Source organism: Oncorhynchus nerka, linkage group LG7, assembly GCF_034236695.1.
Source record: "Oncorhynchus nerka isolate Pitt River linkage group LG7, Oner_Uvic_2.0, whole genome shotgun sequence".
NCBI classification, from domain to species: domain Eukaryota; kingdom Metazoa; phylum Chordata; class Actinopteri; order Salmoniformes; family Salmonidae; genus Oncorhynchus; species Oncorhynchus nerka.
The window spans coordinates 85,625,305-85,643,248 of NC_088402.1; the positions used below are offsets into that span (position 1 = coordinate 85,625,305).

Below are 17,944 nucleotides of genomic sequence, written 5' to 3' on the forward strand. Positions count from 1 at the left end.
TGGATTTAACAGGATATAACTGGTTTAAGGAACTCCATGTCGGCCAGGCCTCCACCAATCTTATGAAACGTTTTTTATAAGTGGCATATGACATAGGTAGAGGAGTAGTGTAAGGGTTTGTTTGAGGGAAATACATAAAGAATTTAGTGTTTCATTTCAATAAATGTTACATCTCTACATTATACCAAGATCACATTGTTGTAAATTGCTGTAATTGGTGCGATAAGCCAACACCGTGCTTCTTTCTGCCTGTGCACTGCTTGCTCTTTGGGGTTTTAGGCTGGGTATCTGTAAACCACTTTGTGACAATTGCTGCTGTTAAAACCAGTTTATATTTCATTGAGCACACAAACTCTTGATTCTACTAATTTCTCTCCATCTAACAGGACCCCAAAGAGCGTCTGGGTTGCCAGGTCCAAACGGGCTTCGCTGACATCAAGTCGCACACGTTTTTCCGCAGTATAGACTGGGACCAGGTAAGCCTCCAATCATATCCACTTAACCAGCGTAGAAGAGTAAATGTGAATAAACCCATCTTGGTCGGTCAGTATCACCTGTGGGAACCCATCTTGGTCGGTCAGTATCACCTGTGGGAACCCATCTTGGTCGGTCAGTATCACCTGTGGGAACCCATCTTGGTCGGTCAGTATCACCTGTGGGAACCCATCTTGGTCGGTCAGTATCACCTGTGGGAACCCATCTTGGTCGGTCAGTATCACCTGTGGGAACCCATCTTGGTCGGTCAGGATCACCTGTGGGAACCCATCTTGGTCGGTCAGTATCACCTGTGGGAACCCATCTTGGTCGGTCAGTATCACCTGTGGGAACCCATCTTGGTCGGTCAGTATCACCTGTGGGAACCCATCTTGGTCGGTCAGGATCACCTGTGGGAACCCATCTTGGTCGGTCAGGATCACCTGTGGGAACCCATCTTGGTCGGTCAGTATCACCTGTGGGAACCCATCTTGGTCGGTCAGTATCACCTGTGGGAACCCATCTTGGTCGGTCAGTATCACCTGTGGGAACCCATCTTGGTCGGTCAGTATCACCTGTGGGAACCCATCTTGGTCGGTCAGTATCACCTGTGGGAACCCATCTTGGTCGGTCAGTATCACCTGTGGGAACCCATCTTGGTCGGTCAGGATCACCTGTGGGAACCCATCTTGGTCGGTCAGTATCACCTGTGGGAACCCATCTTGGTCGGTCAGTCTCACCTGTGGGAACCCATCTTGGTCGGTCAGTATCACCTGTGGGAACCCATCTTGGTCGGTCAGGATCACCTGTGGGAACCCATCTTGGTCGGTCAGGATCACCTGTGGGAACCCATCTTGGTCGGTCAGGATCACCTGTGGGAACCCATCTTGGTCGGTCAGTATCACCTGTGGGAACCCAACTTGGTCGGTCAGTATCACCTGTGGGAACCCAACTTGGTCGGTCAGGATCACCTGTGGTAACCCATCTTGGTCGGTCAGTATCACCTGTGGGATCCCATCTTGGTCGGTCAGTATCACCTGTGGGATCCAATCTTGATTGGTCAGACACTCAGTATCCCCCGTGGGAACCCATCTTGATTGGTCAGACACTCAGTATCACCCGTGGGAAACCCATCTTGATTGGTCAGATACTCAGTATCATCCGTGGGAACCCATCTTGATTGGTCAGACACTCAGTATCACCCGTGGGAACCCATCTTGATTGGTCAGACACTCAGTATCACCCGTGGGAACCCATCTTGATTGGTCAGACACTCAGTATCACCCGTGGGAACCCATCTTGATTGGTCAGACACTCAGTATCATCCGTGGGAACCCATCTTGGTTGGTCAGACACTCAGTATCACCCGTGGGAACCCATCTTGGTTGGCATGTTACTTTGTTACTTTGATTCCCATTATGTCTATTTTGCATTACGTCATGCTGCAATGATGCTAGAATGATGCTGCAATGATGGGTACACTATCCTTTACAGCAGCAATATCTCATGAAAATGGTACCAAAGATACTCCACATCTGGGCCTAACTCCCCAGTGGGTGGGCGACTACGATGTATAAACAGTGCTATAATTTCTAAACTGTTCACCTCATAATAATTATATCATTTCAAATACTAAGCGCTGGAGTACAGAGGCTCCCCCCAAAACAAAAAAATAATGTCACTGTTCAAATAGTTGCTCATACACAGTGACCTGGACAGGATTCAGTGTTTCAGCACATTATTTGTTTCTAGTCAGTCTATCCTGTATATTCAACACAAACGACAGGAAATGCCTTGTTCACAGCCGTGCCTCCTTTTCTGTGACATGCTTTTATCAGTTCTCAATAGAATGTGTTAGTCAACAGCATCTCATGAGGTCATGTTTAAGACTCTGTAACAATTGTTAAAAAAACAACAACGTAATAATACCTCTCAGGAAAAGCAGTAGAACTAGATTTATAGCCAACTGGTCTCTGTTACGATCATGTTTAGACGAGACCAAGACATCATGGGAAAGATGTTATCTTCTGGTTGTTAGCTGGTCAGATTACAACCAGATAAAGACGTATTTTTCAAGTTTCTATAAAAACGTTGACGAAACGTGTTTATACAAACAGTAAAACCAACCTGACCAAGCATATAAAAGAAGTCATCATGGCATCCCTGTAACAGGTATTGTCCGCTGGTTTAGTCACTTCTACCTACTGACTATTACCAGCCATTGAAAGAATATTCGAATGTAAATACACAACGAAGAGGACTAAAGGTCAAGAGGGAATTAACAATCAATGGAAATAGTTGTTTTTCAGTTCAACATCTGTTTAGAATCTGTATAGGGGTTCCAGTCTGGGACTCATAGTTACATGTGGGAAGTTCTCATTGGTCCAAATTGTCTATACATTGATCCTGAAACGGAATACTTGGTATTTGGCCATTGGCCCAATTTTACTGCAAGAAATTCTAATTGGTCAACTACAGGCTAGGCTTGGGTATAAACGACATCCTGTCTCTTTGTTCAGTGGAGAAAGCACTGAGGACAGGGGAGAATAGAATGAAGTGCAGCCCATGTCCATAACATACAGTAAGTGTGTCACAATCATCATAAGAAGCGGACCAAAGCGCAGCGTGGTGAGAAATGTGCTGACACAAGCAACAAAGCCAAACACAGAAACAGACAAACTAGACATACAACAGAGAATGCCCACTCAGATCACACCCTGACCAAACAAAACATATAAACATACAAAGCAAACTATGGTCAGGGCGGGACAACGTGTGCTGCTCAGTGCTGCTCAGTGCTGCTCAGTGCTGCTCCCCAGCGAACGTGCTACGCCACTGCATAGAACTAGAACAAATCTAAGATGTGTCAAATAAATTATATCCAGGTCAGGGCTCCAACTATGCTTTTGGTTTGCTAACTTGCTAGCTACAGTTGAAGTCGGAAATTTACATAGGTTGGAGTCATTAAAACTCATTTTCCAACCACTCCACAAATTTCTTGTTAACAAACTATAGTTTTGGCAAGTCGATTAAGACATCTACTTTGTCCATGACACAAGTCATTTTTCCAACAATTGTTTACAGACAGATTATTTCATTTATAATTCACTGTATCACAATTCCAGTGGGTCAGAAGTTTACATACACTAAGTTGCCTGTGCCTTTAAACAGGTTGGAAAATTCCAGAAAATGATGTCATGGCTTTAGAAGCTTCTGATGGGCTAATTGACATTATTTGAGTCAATTGGAGGTCTACTTGTGAATGTATTTCAAAGCCTAACTTCAAACTCAGTGCCTCTTTGCTTGACATCATGGGAAAGTCAAAAGAAATCAGCCAAGACCTCAGAAAATAAATTGTAGACCTCCACAAGCCTGATTCATCCTTGGGAGCAATTTCCAAACGCCTCAAGGTACCACGTTCATCTGTACAAACAATAGTACGCAAATATAAACACCATGGAATCACACAGCCGTCATACCGCTCAGGAAGGAGACACGTTCTGTCTCCTAGAGATGAACGTGCTTTGGTGTGAAAAGTGCAAATCAATCCCAGAACAACAGCAAAGGACCTTTGCTGGAGGAAACAGGTACAAACGTGTCTATATCCACAGTAAAACGAGTCCTATATTGACATAACCTGAAAGGCCGCTCTTCAAGGAAGAAGCCACTGCTCCAAATCCACCTTAAAAAAGCCAGACTACGGTTTGCAACAACACATGGGGACATATATCGTACTTTTGGAGAAATTTCCTCTGGTCTGATGAAACAAACAGAGAACTGTTTGGCCATAATGACAATCGTTATGTTTGGAGGAAAAATTGGGGAGGCTTCGCCATGACTATCCCAACGTGAAGCATGGGGGTGGCAGCATCATGTTGTGGGAGTGCTTTGCTGCAGGAGGGACTGGTGCACTTCACAAAATAGATGGCATCATGAGGCAGAACAATGATGTGGATATATTGAAGCAACATCTCAAGACATCAGTCAGGAAGTTAAAGCTTGGTTGCAAATGGGTCTTCCAAATGGACAATGACCCCAAGCATACTTCCAAAGTTGTGGCAAAATGGCTTAAGGACAACAAAGTCAAGGTATTGGAGTGAGCCCTGACCTCAATCCCATAGAAAATGTGTGGACAGACCTGAAAAAGCGTGTGTGAGCAAGGAGGCCTACGAACCTGACTCAGTTACACCAGCTCTGTCAGGAGGAATGGACCAACATTCACCCAACTTATTGTGGGAAGCTTGTGGAAAGCTACCCGAAACGTTTGACCCAAGTTAAACAAATTAAAGGCAATGCTACAAAATACTAATTGAATGTACGTAAACTTCTGACCCACTGGGAATGTGATTGTCACACCCTGACCATAGTTTGCTTTGTATGTTCTATGTTTTGTTTGGTCAGGGTGTGATCTGAGTGGGCATTCTATGTTGGATGTCTTGTTTGTCTGTTTCTGTGTTTGGGCCTGATATGGTTCTCAATCAGAGGCAGGTGTTAGTCATTGTCTCTGATTGGGAGCCATATTTAGGTAGCCTGTTTTGTGTTGGGTTTTGTGGGTGATTGTTCCTGTCTCAGTGTTTGTTTGCACCAGATAAGGCTGTTTAGGTTTTCACGTTACGTTTGTTTTTGTATTGTTCGGTATTATCTTTATTAAAGATGTATCAAGATAACCACGCTGCGTTTTGGTCCGCCTCTCCTTCGACACAAGAAAACCGTTACAGTGATGAAAGAAATAAAAGCTGAAATAAATCATTCTCTCTATTATTATTATCACATTTCACATTCTTAAAATAAAGTGGTGATCCTAACTGACCTAAGACAGGGAATTTTTACTCTGATTAAATGTCAGGAATTGTGAAACTGAGTTTAAATGTATTTGGCCAAGGTGTATGTAAACTTCCGACTTCAACTGTAAGTCGCTAGATGTTAAGATGAAGCTTCTTGCTTCAATCCCCTGATGGATCAATATCCCTGTTTCCTAAATAGTTTTGTGTGTTTTTTTTGTGTGGGGGGGGTGTATGACGGTAGGAACATCAGGATCACACCCAACCCTAGTTTACAGACTTTTTTGGCCTAAAATACTGAACTTATCCTTTAATAAATGATTTCCCAACAGTTCAATATATCAGATTTGTCATGCAGAATTTTGATAACTGCATGCAATGTAAATTAACTGTGTTAAAAGTGTGATGATACAGAAGAACTCTCCAAATCACATTAAGCTAAATAGCGTAAGAGATGACCGGTTATCAAAGCCAACGCCTCAGTCTTTGTCTTAATGTTTTCCTTTTGGGGAAATCACCATGAAACAAAAACTATTTCTCAGTGTCAGTAATGAACCTTGACATGACATCAGTAATGAGCCATGACAAAGGGAAAGCTTGGGAAATTTGACCCCTTTGATATTTTCACCAACCCCTGTGAAACCTCCATGGTAAAAAGTTTGTTGAATCTGTGACTGCATACCGCGGTGTGCCTCAGTGGCTGGTGGGAGTTGAAGGTGTGGAATTCGTACACGCTGCAAGAAACCTAGCTGTCTCGGGCCCTGACTGCTGTTGTTTAACTATATTAATATGAATCACAACACAGGCTCCTAAGGGAGTGCCGGCTTTCCCTCTGAAGCGGTGACACCTTTGAAAATCATTACCTCATGCTCTTTTAAACAACACCTTCCTGCCAGAGAGCGAGACAGCTGTCAACTTGATGCTTTTTTTCTTCAGTTGAGGCGTCAGTCATAATAGTGTCTTAGCGTTTGCCATCACATGTTGCCATCTAGAAACAAGATTGCAGACTGTTCCAGAGTGTAGTGCCAGAGAGTGTTTCAGAATGCAGACTGTTCGAGAGTGTAGCACCAGAGAGTGTTTCAGAATGCAGACTGTTCTAGAGTGTAGCACCAGAGAGTGGTTCAGAATGCAGACTGTTCTAGAGTGTAGCACCAGAGAGTGTTTCAGAATGCAGACTGTTCTAAAGTGTAGTACCAGGGAGAGTGGTTCAGAATGCAGACTGTTCTAGAGTGTAGCACCAGAGAGTGTTTCAGAATGCAGACTGTTCTAAAGTGTAGTACCAGGGAGAGTGTTTCAGAATGCAGACTGTTCTAGAGTGTAGCACCAGAGAGTGTTTCAGAATGCAGATTGTTCTAAAGTGTAGTACCAGGGAGAGTGTTTCAGAATGCAGACTGTTCTAGAGTGTAGCACCAGAGAGTGTTTCAGAATGCAGACTGTTCTAAAGTGTAGTACCAGGGAGAGTGTTTCAGAATGCAGACTGTTCTAGAGTGTAGCACCAGAGAGTGTTTCAGAATGCAGACTGTTCTAAAGTGTAGTACCAGGGAGAGTGTTTCAGAATGCAGACTGTTCTAGAGTGTAGCACCAGGGAGAGTGGTTCAGAATGCAGACTGTTATAGAGTGTAGTACCAGGGAGAGTGGTTCAGAATGCAGACTGTTCTAAAGTGTAGTACCAGGGAGAGTGGTTCAGAATGCAGACTGTTCTAAAGTGTAGTACCAGGGAGAGTGGTTCAGAATGCAGACTGTTCTAAAGTGTAGTACCAGGGAGAGTGGTTCAGAATGCAGACTGTTATAGAGTGTAGTACCAGGGAGAGTGGTTCAGAATGCAGACTGTTCTAAAGTGTAGTACCAGGGAGAGTGGTTCAGAATGCAGACTGTTCTAAAGTGTAGTACCAGGGAGAGTGGTTCAGAATGCAGACTGTTCTAAAGTGTAGTACCAGGGAGAGTGGTTCAGAATGCAGACTGTTCTAGAGTGTAGTACCAGGGCGAGTGGTTCAGAATGCAGAATGTTCTCGAGTGTAGCACCAGGGAGAGTGGTTCAGAATGCAGACTATTCTAGAGTGTAGTACCAGGGAGAGTGGTTCAGAATGCAGACTGTTCTAAAGTGTAGTACCAGGGCGAGTGGTTCAGAATGCAGACTGTTCTAGAGTGTAGTACCAGAGAGTGGTTCAGAATGCAGACTGTTCTAGAGTGTAGTACCAGAGAGTGGTTCAGAATGCAGACTGTTCTAGAGTGTAGTACCAGAGAGTGGTTCAGAATGCAGACTGTTCTAGAGGGTAGTACCAGAGAGTGGTTCAGAATGCAGACTGTTCTAGAGTGTAGTACCAGAGAGTGGTTCAGAATGCAGACTGTTCTAGAGTGTAGTACCAGAGAGTGGTTCAGAATGCAGACTGTTCTAGAGTGTAGTACCAGAGAGTGGTTCAGAATGCAGACTGTTCTAGAGTGTAGTACCAGAGAGTGGTTCAGAATGCAGACTGTTCTAGAGTGTAGTACCAGAGAGTGGTTCAGAATGCAGACTGTTCTAGAGTGTAGTACCAGAGAATGGTTCAGAATGCAGACTGTTCTAAAGTGTAGTACCAGAGAGTGGTTCAGAATGCAGACTGTTCTAGAGTGTAGTACCAGAGAATGGTTCAGAATGCAGACTGTTCTAAAGTGTAGTACCAGAGAGTGTGGTTCAGAATGCAGACTGTTCTAGAGTGTAGCACAAGATAGTGGTTCAGAATGCAGACTGTTCTAGAGTGTAGCACCAGAGAGAGTGGTTCAGAATGCAGACTGTTCTAGAGTGTAGCACCAGAGAGAATGGTTCAGAATGCAGACGGTTCTAGAGTGTAGCACCAGAGAATGGTTCAGAATGCAGACTGTTCTAGAGTGTAGCACCAGAGAGTGTTTCAGAATGCAGACTGTTCTAAAGTGTAGTACCAGGGAGAGTGGTTCAGAATGCAGACTGTTCTAGAGTGTAGCACCAGGGAGAGTGGTTCAGAATGCAGACTGTTCTAAAGTATAGTACCAGAGAGTGGTTCAGAATGCAGACTGTTCTAGAGTGTAGCACCAGGGAGAGTGGTTCAGAATGCAGACTGTTCTAGAGTGTAGCACCAGGGAGAGTGGTTCAGAATGCAGATTGTTCTAGAGTGTAGTACCAGAGAGTGGTTCAGAATGCAGACTGTTCTAGAGTGTAGTACCAGAGAGTGGTTCAGAATGCAGACTGTTCTAGAGTGTAGTACCAGAGAGTGGTTCAGAATGCAGACTGTTCTAGAGTGTAGTACCAGAGAGTGGTTCAGAATGCAGACTGTTCTAGAGTGTAGTACCAGAGAGTGGTTCAGAATGCAGACTGTTCTAGAGTGTAGTACCAGAGAGTGGTTCAGAATGCAGACTGTTCTAGAGTGTAGTACCAGAGAGTGGTTCAGAATGCAGACTGTTCTAGAGTGTAGTACCAGAGAGTGGTTCAGAATGCAGACTGTTCTAGAGGGTAGTACCAGAGAGTGGTTCAGAATGCAGACTGTTCTAGAGTGTAGTACCAGAGAGTGGTTCAGAATGCAGACTGTTCTAGAGTGTAGTACCAGAGAGTGGTTCAGAATGCAGACTGTTCTAGAGTGTAGTACCAGAGAATGGTTCAGAATGCAGACTGTTCTAAAGTGTAGTACCAGAGAGTGGTTCAGAATGCAGACTGTTCTAGAGTGTAGTACCAGAGAATGGTTCAGAATGCAGACTGTTCTAAAGTGTAGTACCAGAGAGAGTGGTTCAGAATGCAGACTGTTCTAGAGTGTAGCACAAGATAGTGGTTCAGAATGCAGACTGTTCTAGAGTGTAGCACCAGAGAGAGTGGTTCAGAATGCAGACTGTTCTAGAGTGTAGCACCAGAGAGAATGGTTCAGAATGCAGACGGTTCTAGAGTGTAGCACCAGAGAATGGTTCAGAATGCAGACTGTTCTAGAGTGTAGCACCAGAGAGTGTTTCAGAATGCAGACATAAAGATATAAATGCTATACCTACTAGCACTACCCATCTCTGGTCTTACAGTTCAGTACCCGGTCTTTTAAAGCCCTCTTTGCCCCATGCTGTTGATTACTAATTATTCCTGCCACATCAGCATCTGCGTTTCCACCATCATCCTGGCTGCCGTGGCGATGAACCACATCATCATCTCCTTGTCCCTCTGGAGTCCTCCCTGCCTCTGCATCACACACATGCACACTCTCTATTTGTCTTTCTCTTTCTCTCTCCATCTCTCTCTCATTCTCTCTCTTTCTCTCTCTGTCTCTCTCTGTCTCTCTCTCTGTCTCTCTCTCTCTCTCTCTCTCTCTGCATGCTGGGAGTGTTTGGTGCATGCTGGGAATTGTTTGAGTGAAGGAGTGCGTGTGTTCTGGAAATGCAAATGTGCTACGCTAAATGCTAATAGTATTAGTTAAAACTCAAAAGTTCATTAAAATACACATGCAGGGTATCAAATTAAAGCTACACTCGTTGTGAATCCAGGCAACAAGTCAGATTTTTAAAATGCTTTTCGTATGATTGGCGACAGCATGAGAAGCTATTATCTGATAGCATGCACCAATACACTACAACAGAAAAGCTAAATGGTATTGTTAAAACTCAAAAACAGCAGGGTACGTAAACGTAAACAAAATAATTAGCATTTAGATCGGATAGTTTGAGCATAGTGTACTTCTTAAACCTCTTGCGTTACACAAACCGCATGGGAAGCTATTATCACAATAAAATAGAAAACAGTCATTACCTTTCACCATCTTCTTTGTTGGCACTCCTAGATGTCCCATAAACACTATTGGGTCTTTATTTCGATTAAATCGGGCCATATAAAGCCAAGATATCGTTATATGTAGACTGTGTGATAAACGAAAAAAACAGCGATTTCACAACGTAACGTCATTTTTTAAAATTCAAAAAGTAGACGATAAACTTTCACAAAACACTTGAAATACGTTTGTAATGCTACTTTAGGTATTAGTAAACGTTAATAAGCGATAAAAAAATCATCCGTGGCGATGTAGATATCATTAGCTGTCGTCTTGGAAAAATTTCAGGAGAGAGCTCTTCCGGAATGATCTGGGCGGAGACCGGAGGTAAGCGGTGTCCCTCTTTCGGTTCAACCAAGAATCAAAGATGATTAAATTCACAAGATACTCGACAACATGGGGATGCTGTGGGAGTTGAATGCTCGGTCTTATCTAATTCGGCTCACTGTTAACAATTGCTTGAAGTGGCGCAAGGATATTTATTTCCATTTTCTGTGATCAGGTTTTCCTGCGCTTTCCGATGTAACGCACGTTATGTAATAGCCACAGTCGTGATTTAACCAGTTTTAAAAACGTCCGAGGGTTCCCTATCCACACATTCTAACCATATGAACGTACTATATTCCTGGCATGAGTAGCAGGGCGCTGAAATGTTGCGCGATTTTTAACAAAATGTTCAAAAAAGTAGAGGGTCGACTGAAGAGGTTAAAGAAGAGCACCTTGTAGATCGGATGGTTGAGCATGGTGTACTTCTTAAAGAAGAGCACCTTGTAGATCGGATGGTTGAGCAGGCGTACTTCTTAAAGGAATGTTTATTCAAGTTACGCCACTTTTTTCTCCGTCAACAAGGGTAACGATTTCAAATGTACCGCCGTTGTTTCCTAATGAGCTATTGGAGCGCGAGTTATTGCGCTTTGGGAAGTTCGCCAGTTCAATTAAGGTTGTCCCGTTGGGTTGCAAACACCCGGCGTTGAAACAGGTAATGTAATTTCGGCGACAGGTGTTTATGTTTTTGGACTCACCGGAGCAGACTTTAGAGTTATCGTTTAAAATCAAGTATGACAATAGATTGTATATGGTTTATGCTAGTACGGGTAGTCAACGGTGTTTTGAGTGTGGGGATGTTGGTCATAAGCGACATGCTTGCCCGAAAAGGGAGAAGGCAGAGGGAGGGGCACAGGTGGTCATCGTAACGCCTGGGCCCACTGATGTAGGGAGAGGTGGACCGACAGCGGTAGAACAGCTACAAGGACCTGTTGCTGAGGAACAAGTTATCTGTGTTGAGGGTACGGAGTTGCAACTTGTATTAGAAGGAAATGTTATGCTACAGAAAAGTATTGTTGTAGAAGGTAAGGATGTATCTGAAGAGCCAGTACGAGTGCTGGGTTAAAGGAGGGGGTTCATGTGGAGCTAGGCTCCCAGGTAGTGGAGGAGGTGCCCAGTACGAATGCTGGGGTAAACGAGGGGGTTCATGTGGAGCTAGGCTCCCAGGTAGTGGAGGAGGTGCCCAGTACGAATGCTGGGGTAAACGAGGGGGTTCATGTGGAGCTAGGCTCCCATGTAGTGGAGGAGATGCCCACTATGAGTAACGGGGTACATGAGGGGGTTCATGTGGAGCTAGGCTCCCAGGGAGTGGAGGAGGTGCCCAGTACGAATGCTGGGGTAAACGAGGGGGTTCATGTGGAGCTAGGCTCCCAGGTAGTGGAGGAGATGCCCACTATGAGTAACGGGGTACATGAGGGGGTTCATGTGGAGCTAGGCTCCCAGGGAGTGAAGGAGATGCCCACTACGAGTGCTGGGGTTCATGTGGAGCTAGGCTCCCAGGTAGTGGAAGAGATGCCCACTACGAGTAATGAGGTACAGGAGGGTTTTCATGTGGAGTTAATTAAGCTCCCAGGTAGTGGAGGAGATTCCCACTATGAGTGCTGGGGTTCATGTGGAGCTAGGCTCCCAGTTAATGGAGGAGATGCCCACTATGAGTAATGATGTTCAGGTGGGGCTAGTCTCCCAGGTAGTGGAGGAGATGCCTGGTACGAGTGATGAGGTGCAAGTGGGGAGTGTTGAAAGGGATGTGTTAGAGGGGAGTCAGTTGTCTGTGGTCTCAGCTGAGGATCAGGAGAAGGATATGACAGCAGCTGGTGAGGACTCAGTTTATGATCTAGAGGAGGTAAATCAGTTTCTGGATCAGACTTTTGGGAAATCTGTCAAATTGGCAGATTATTTTGATGTTGATAAGTTTGTGAGGTCAGCTGTGATGTTACAGAAGACGGTGGGGTTAGACCAATTGAGTGAGAAGAAGCGGTTTCGCTTGAGGAAATGTATTACTGCTGTTGCAGCAGCAAAAGGTGGTGGGAAACGTGGTCAGGTTAATAAGAGAAGATTAAAACAATGATGATGATCATGCTTCATAGGGTGTCTTTTTTCTCCTTGGTTTCTCTGGTTTCTTCTGCTTTTCTTTTCTCTTTTCTATATGGAGGTACTAAGGGGAGGTTCTCTCAATATTCATGGGGGAAGGGACAGGAATAAGAGGGCTTGGGTATTAGAAGTAATAAAACAGAAAAGGCTTAATGTAGTTTTCCGACAGGAGACAGATAGCGATGAGGAAAATGAGGTTGACTAGGGTATGTGGTGGGAGGGGCAGCATGCACTCAGTCATGGTACTAATTTCAGTGCTGGGGTGGCAATCTTGTTTTCCTCAGGCTTAGGGGTGACTGTGGTATCTACAACAGAGATTGTCAAGGGTCGGATTTTATTGGTCAAGGTGGATGTTATGTTTAAAAAAAAAATATATATATGTTTATGCTCCTAATGAGGGTATAGAGTGTATTGCTGTATTTGATAAAATAAAGGAAACCTTAAGACAGTGTGATCAAGAGGGGTGTATGGTTTTAGGGGGAGACTGGAACTGTACAGTGGATTTTACTGTTGATCGCACCACTGAAGAACCTCACCTGCGGTCAGCCACTTGCCTGTCTGGCCTATTAACTGAGTTTGAGCTTTCTGATGTGTGGAGAGTAAGGAATGCAAAAGTTAGGCAGTACACATGGCTAAAAGTTCATGAAGGTCATGTCAGTGCAGCAAGGTTAGACAGGTTGTATGTATCTGAGCAATACTGTAGTAGGGTTGGAAAGTGTGCCATTACTCCTGTGGGTTTCTCTGATCATCATATTGTTACTGTTGATATTCACTTGTCCTGTCCACAAAGGTCATCACCTTACTGGTATTTTAATGTTAAATTGTTACATGATGTCATGTTTTGTGAAAGGTTTTTGTTGTTTTGGGAAAAAGGGAGGGTTATAAAAGGGAATTTTGAGTCATTGAGACAATGGTGGGAGGTTGGGAAGGCCCAAATACGAGTATTTTGTCAACAGTATACTGCTGTCTAAAATTTAAGTTAAAGAGACTATCAAGGCCCTTGAACAGTACATCAACTCTATTGAATTGAAGCTGCTCACTCAGAAGGACCCTGGACTAGTCATGAACTTACAGGACAAGAGACATGAACTGAGGTCGTTTCTGCATGAAAGAGTGAAGGGTGCCTTGATTAGGTTTCGCTTCCCTCAAGGATATGGATGCTCCTAGCGCTTTAAGAAAAAACCTAGAACAGTCGACATTTCAACGTAAACAGATGGTCTGCCTTCGTCTCCCTGATGGGAAGGTGACCACGGATGACAGTGAAATGCGTCAACATGCCGTGGATTTCTACTCGGCCCTCTATAAGGCGGAGGATTGTGACTCTCTGTGTACTGAACAGTTGTTACACGGACTTCCTCATTTCGGACCTGAGCAGAGAATCACATTGGACTCTGACATTACACTGCAGGAGCTGTCCACAGCAGTTATGCAGCTCTCAACAGGCCGAGCCCCTGTTAAGCACTTTTGGGGGTATATTGGGGAGGATTTTTATGAAGTGGTGTGTGAATCTTTTCATGAGGGTTCTCTTCCTGTATCCTGTCAACGTGCGATGTGTTCACTGTTGCCAAAAAAGGGGGATTTGGCTCATAAAAAATTGGAGACCTGTTGCTTTGCTGTGCGCTGAATACAAAATTGTTTCAAAATGTCTCTCAAACAGGTTGAAAGAGAATCTGGGATTGTTGATCCACAAGGACCAGTCCTACTGTGTACCTGATCGCTCTATTGTTGACAACTTGTTTCTGATGAGAGATGTTTTAGACATTTGTAAACTGTCTGACGTAAATGTGGGTTTACTTTCTTTGGATCAGGAGAAGGCTTTTGATCGTTTGGACCACCAGTAGTTGTTTAAAACAATGACAGCCTTTGGGTTTGGGGATGTTTTTTTGTCTTGGATGAATTTACTGTATGCTGGGGCCTCGTGTATGGTGAAGGTGGGTGGTGGTTTGAGTTGCCCCATCCCTGTCCGAAGGGGCATCAGGCAGGGATGCCCAATTTCAGGGCAGTTATATAGTCTGGCGATTGAAGCAATGCTTTGTTTTTTAAGAGCGAAGCTTACTGGTTTCTCTGTGCCAGGTGTAATGAAGGATCCCACGATAGCACTGTCTGCGTATGCAGATGACGTGATAGTTTTTATTACAGGGGGTGAGGATGTTAAGGTTCTCTCAAACGCTTTAAAGGTGTATGAGGGGGCCTCCTCAGCTAGAGTCAATTGGGGAAAGAGTGAAGCACTGTGGGCAGGTCGGCTTCAAACGGGGTCCGCTCCACGGTTACCAGGGGGGCTTCAGTGCGGTCCACTCCACGGTTACCAGGGGGGCTTCAGTGGGGTCCCCTCCACGGTTACCAGGGGGGCTTCAGTGGGGTCCCCTCCACGGTTACCAGGGGGGCTTCAGTGGGGTTCGCTCCACGGTTACCAGGGGGGCTTCAGTGGGGCAGAGATGGGATGAAGAATTTGGGGGCTTTTCTAGGCTCCGATGTCTTTCAGAAAAAGAACTGGGAGGGTGTATTGGAGAAAGTGTGTGCCAGACTGTCAAGGTAGAAATGGGTCCTGCCCCAGCTGTCTTATAGGGGAAGGGTCCTGGTAGCTAATAATCTTGCTGCCTCTACCCTGTGGCACAGACTAATGATTTTGCAGCCACCAAAGGGTCTGATACAAGAGCTTCAGAGGACCCTTGTCAATTTCTTCTGGTCTGGACAACACTGAATTAAAGCTGCAGCCCTGTACCTAACACTGCACGAGGGTGGGGGCAAGGCCTGGTGGACATTTCCTCTAGGATCATGGCTTTCCGGCTTCAAGCAGCCCAGAGATTGTTGTACAGAGACGGTTCTAGCTGGGTCGAAACAGCCTACATATTGATGAGGAGAGCGGGCTGTTTGGGCTTAGACAAGCACCTTTTCCTCTTAAAGCTGGAGGGGGGTGATTTGCCTGCCTGACTCCATTTTATTAGTCTGTTATGCAGGCTTGGAGAGTCCTTGTCAAGTCCTGTAACGCCTGCACGCCACCAGGGATGTGGCTTTTTGAAGAGCCTCTTTTTCACAACACTGCCATCCAGTCCCGTGTTCTGGGTTCAGCCAGCCTACGTTCATGCCTGTTAGGCGTGGGGTGTACCAAGCTGGGTCATCTGATGCGGAGCAGGAGCAGATCGTTGGAGGAGCTAGGAGAAAGAGCGGGGATCCGATCATCTCGCCTACTGAGGAAGGTTGTCGCTGAGGTCTGCGACTCCTTGCCAGTGCTTAATTTGCAGTATGTGACTGACACTTCCAATTCTGATCGGTGGAAGGAGGGTCTGGATTATGTGTTCCCTGCACTGATTGTTAGTGCTGCGATGGGGGCATTTGAAGAGGACGTGGGGATGCTGCTTTCCTTCGATACCCCGGAGCTGGGGGAGTTCAAGGAGGTGGGAAAGAAGGCCATGTACAGAACATGTGTAAAGGTGTCCTATGCCTCTTCCCTGGAAGGGGTAAAATCGACGAGGTGGGTGGGTGTGCTTGGTCCAGGTGCCTCTCCAAAAGACTGTTGGTGATCATTATATAAACTGCCTATTGATAATAGGACAGCTGACCTCCAATGGAGGATAATGCATGGAGCTACTGTATAGCCACCAACATGCATCTGGTACACCTGGACCCTACTATTGGGGAGGGGTGTCCATTCTGTGCTGAGTCTGAATCTCTGGCACATCTGTTTTTACTTTGTCCCAGGTTGGTCGGGATGATTGAACTGATTACTGATTGGTTCTCAACGTTGGGAGAGGTTTTCTCTTCCCAACTGTATATATTTGGGCCAAAGTACAGGTTTAGTCAAAAGGGTATAGTTGTGTTGCTTAATTTTGTGTTAGGGGCAGCAAAATTAGCGATATGGAAGACCCGAAAGAACAGTATTTGGGGACAGGGGTCTGTGGATGTGGTGGGAATGCTGGAGGGAATGTTGGCAGCGAGGGTTGAGTTTGCGTATTATAAACTTGAATAGGATCTGTTTTTGAGTATATGGGGTATTCAGAGGCTGTTGTGTTTAGTTACTGTGGAAGAGGAATTGGAGTTGTGTTTTTAATTGATGTGTAACTGTGGTTTTTTACGAGTATTTATTGTGTGGTGGGCCCCCAGACCCAATAAAGATTATTTAAAACCCCCCAAAATAATCTCTCTCTCTCCGTCTCTCTCTCTCCCCGTCTCTCTCTGTCTCTCTCTGTCTTTCTCCCTCCTTCTCTCTCTGTCTCTCTCCCTCCGTCTCTCTCTCTCCGTCTCTCTGTCTCTCTCTCTCTCTCTCTCTCCGTATCTCTCTCTCTCTCTCCGTCTCTCTCTCCGTCTCTCTCTCTCTCTCTCTCCGTCTCTCTCTCTCTCTCCGTCTCTCTCTCTCTCTCTCTCTCTCTCTCTCTCCATCTCACTCTCTCTCTCTCTCTCCGTCTCACTGTCACTCTCTCTCTCTCTCTCTCCGTCTCACTCTCTCTCACTCTCTCTCTCTCTGTCTCTGTCTCTCTCTCTGTCTCTCTCTCTGTCTCTCTCTCTGTCTCTCTCTCTCTCTCCGTCTCTCTCTCTCTCCGTCTCACTCTCTCTCCGTCTCACTCTCTCTCTCTCTCTCTCCGTCTCACTCTCTCACTCTCTCTCTCCGTCTCTCTCTCCGTCTCTCTCTCCGTCTCTCTCTCCGTCTCTCTCTCTCTCTCCGTCTCTCTCTCCATCTCTCTCTCTCTTTCTCTCTCTCCGTCTCTCTCTCTTTCTCTCTCTCCGTCTCTCTCCGTCTCTCTCAAATTCAAATTCAAGCTGTTTATTGGCATGACAAACATTGTGTCAACATTGCCAATGCAATGATAGCAAATAATAATATAAAATGGTAGTAAATAATAATACAAAATTAAATACAAAAATAATAACAATAAAATGGTAACAGTCAATAGTAGAAATGTAATAAATATAAAATCTAAATATGGAAAATGAAACTATAACTAACTTAACTAAATAACGGTCATCTTCTCCTTTATATCAGTACTACAACTACCATCATCATTACTACTACTACTATTGCCATCACTAAACTGTCATCATTACCATTATTACCACTACTATTTGGAATGATAAACAACAATAATAATAGGAATACCAATAATAGTAATAATATGTAAGTTTCTGCTTACTATGCAGATGTTATTATTTAGTGTCCCTCAGGTTATGGCAGGAAAATACATATTTGGCCAGGGCCCAATTATGGCAATATTGCTCTGGAATATGAATGTTCTGTTGAAGACCTTCTTTGGTTGGTGATAGAAGTACCAAGTCATCAGCATATAGCAGCTATTTCACCTCAAATAGTGTGAGTCCTGGGGCTGGAGAATGGTCCAACATGTCTGCTAATTCATTGATGTAAATGTTGAAAAGATTTGGACTCAAACTGCAGCCTTGTCTCACACCTCGACATTGTGAAAATGATTCTGTTCTTAGGTTTGTGATTTTTATTGCACACTTGTTTTCTGTGTACATACATTTTATTAAGTCATATACCTTACCACCAATCCCACTTTGGAGAATTTTGTA

At 44.7% G+C, this 17,944-nt stretch overlaps 1 protein-coding gene across 1 annotated transcript in view; it reads left to right on the forward strand.

The window, feature by feature from the left end:
* The window catches only part of LOC115123275 (protein kinase C zeta type-like), a 101,824-nt gene that overhangs the window by 53,161 nt on the left and 30,719 nt on the right, over window positions 1-17,944 (forward strand). Inside the window, exon 11 of the mRNA XM_065020934.1 lies at window positions 387-476. Within this exon, the coding sequence (XP_064877006.1) occupies window positions 387-476 (90 nt within the window). The remainder of the gene's footprint in view (window positions 1-386; window positions 477-17,944) is intronic.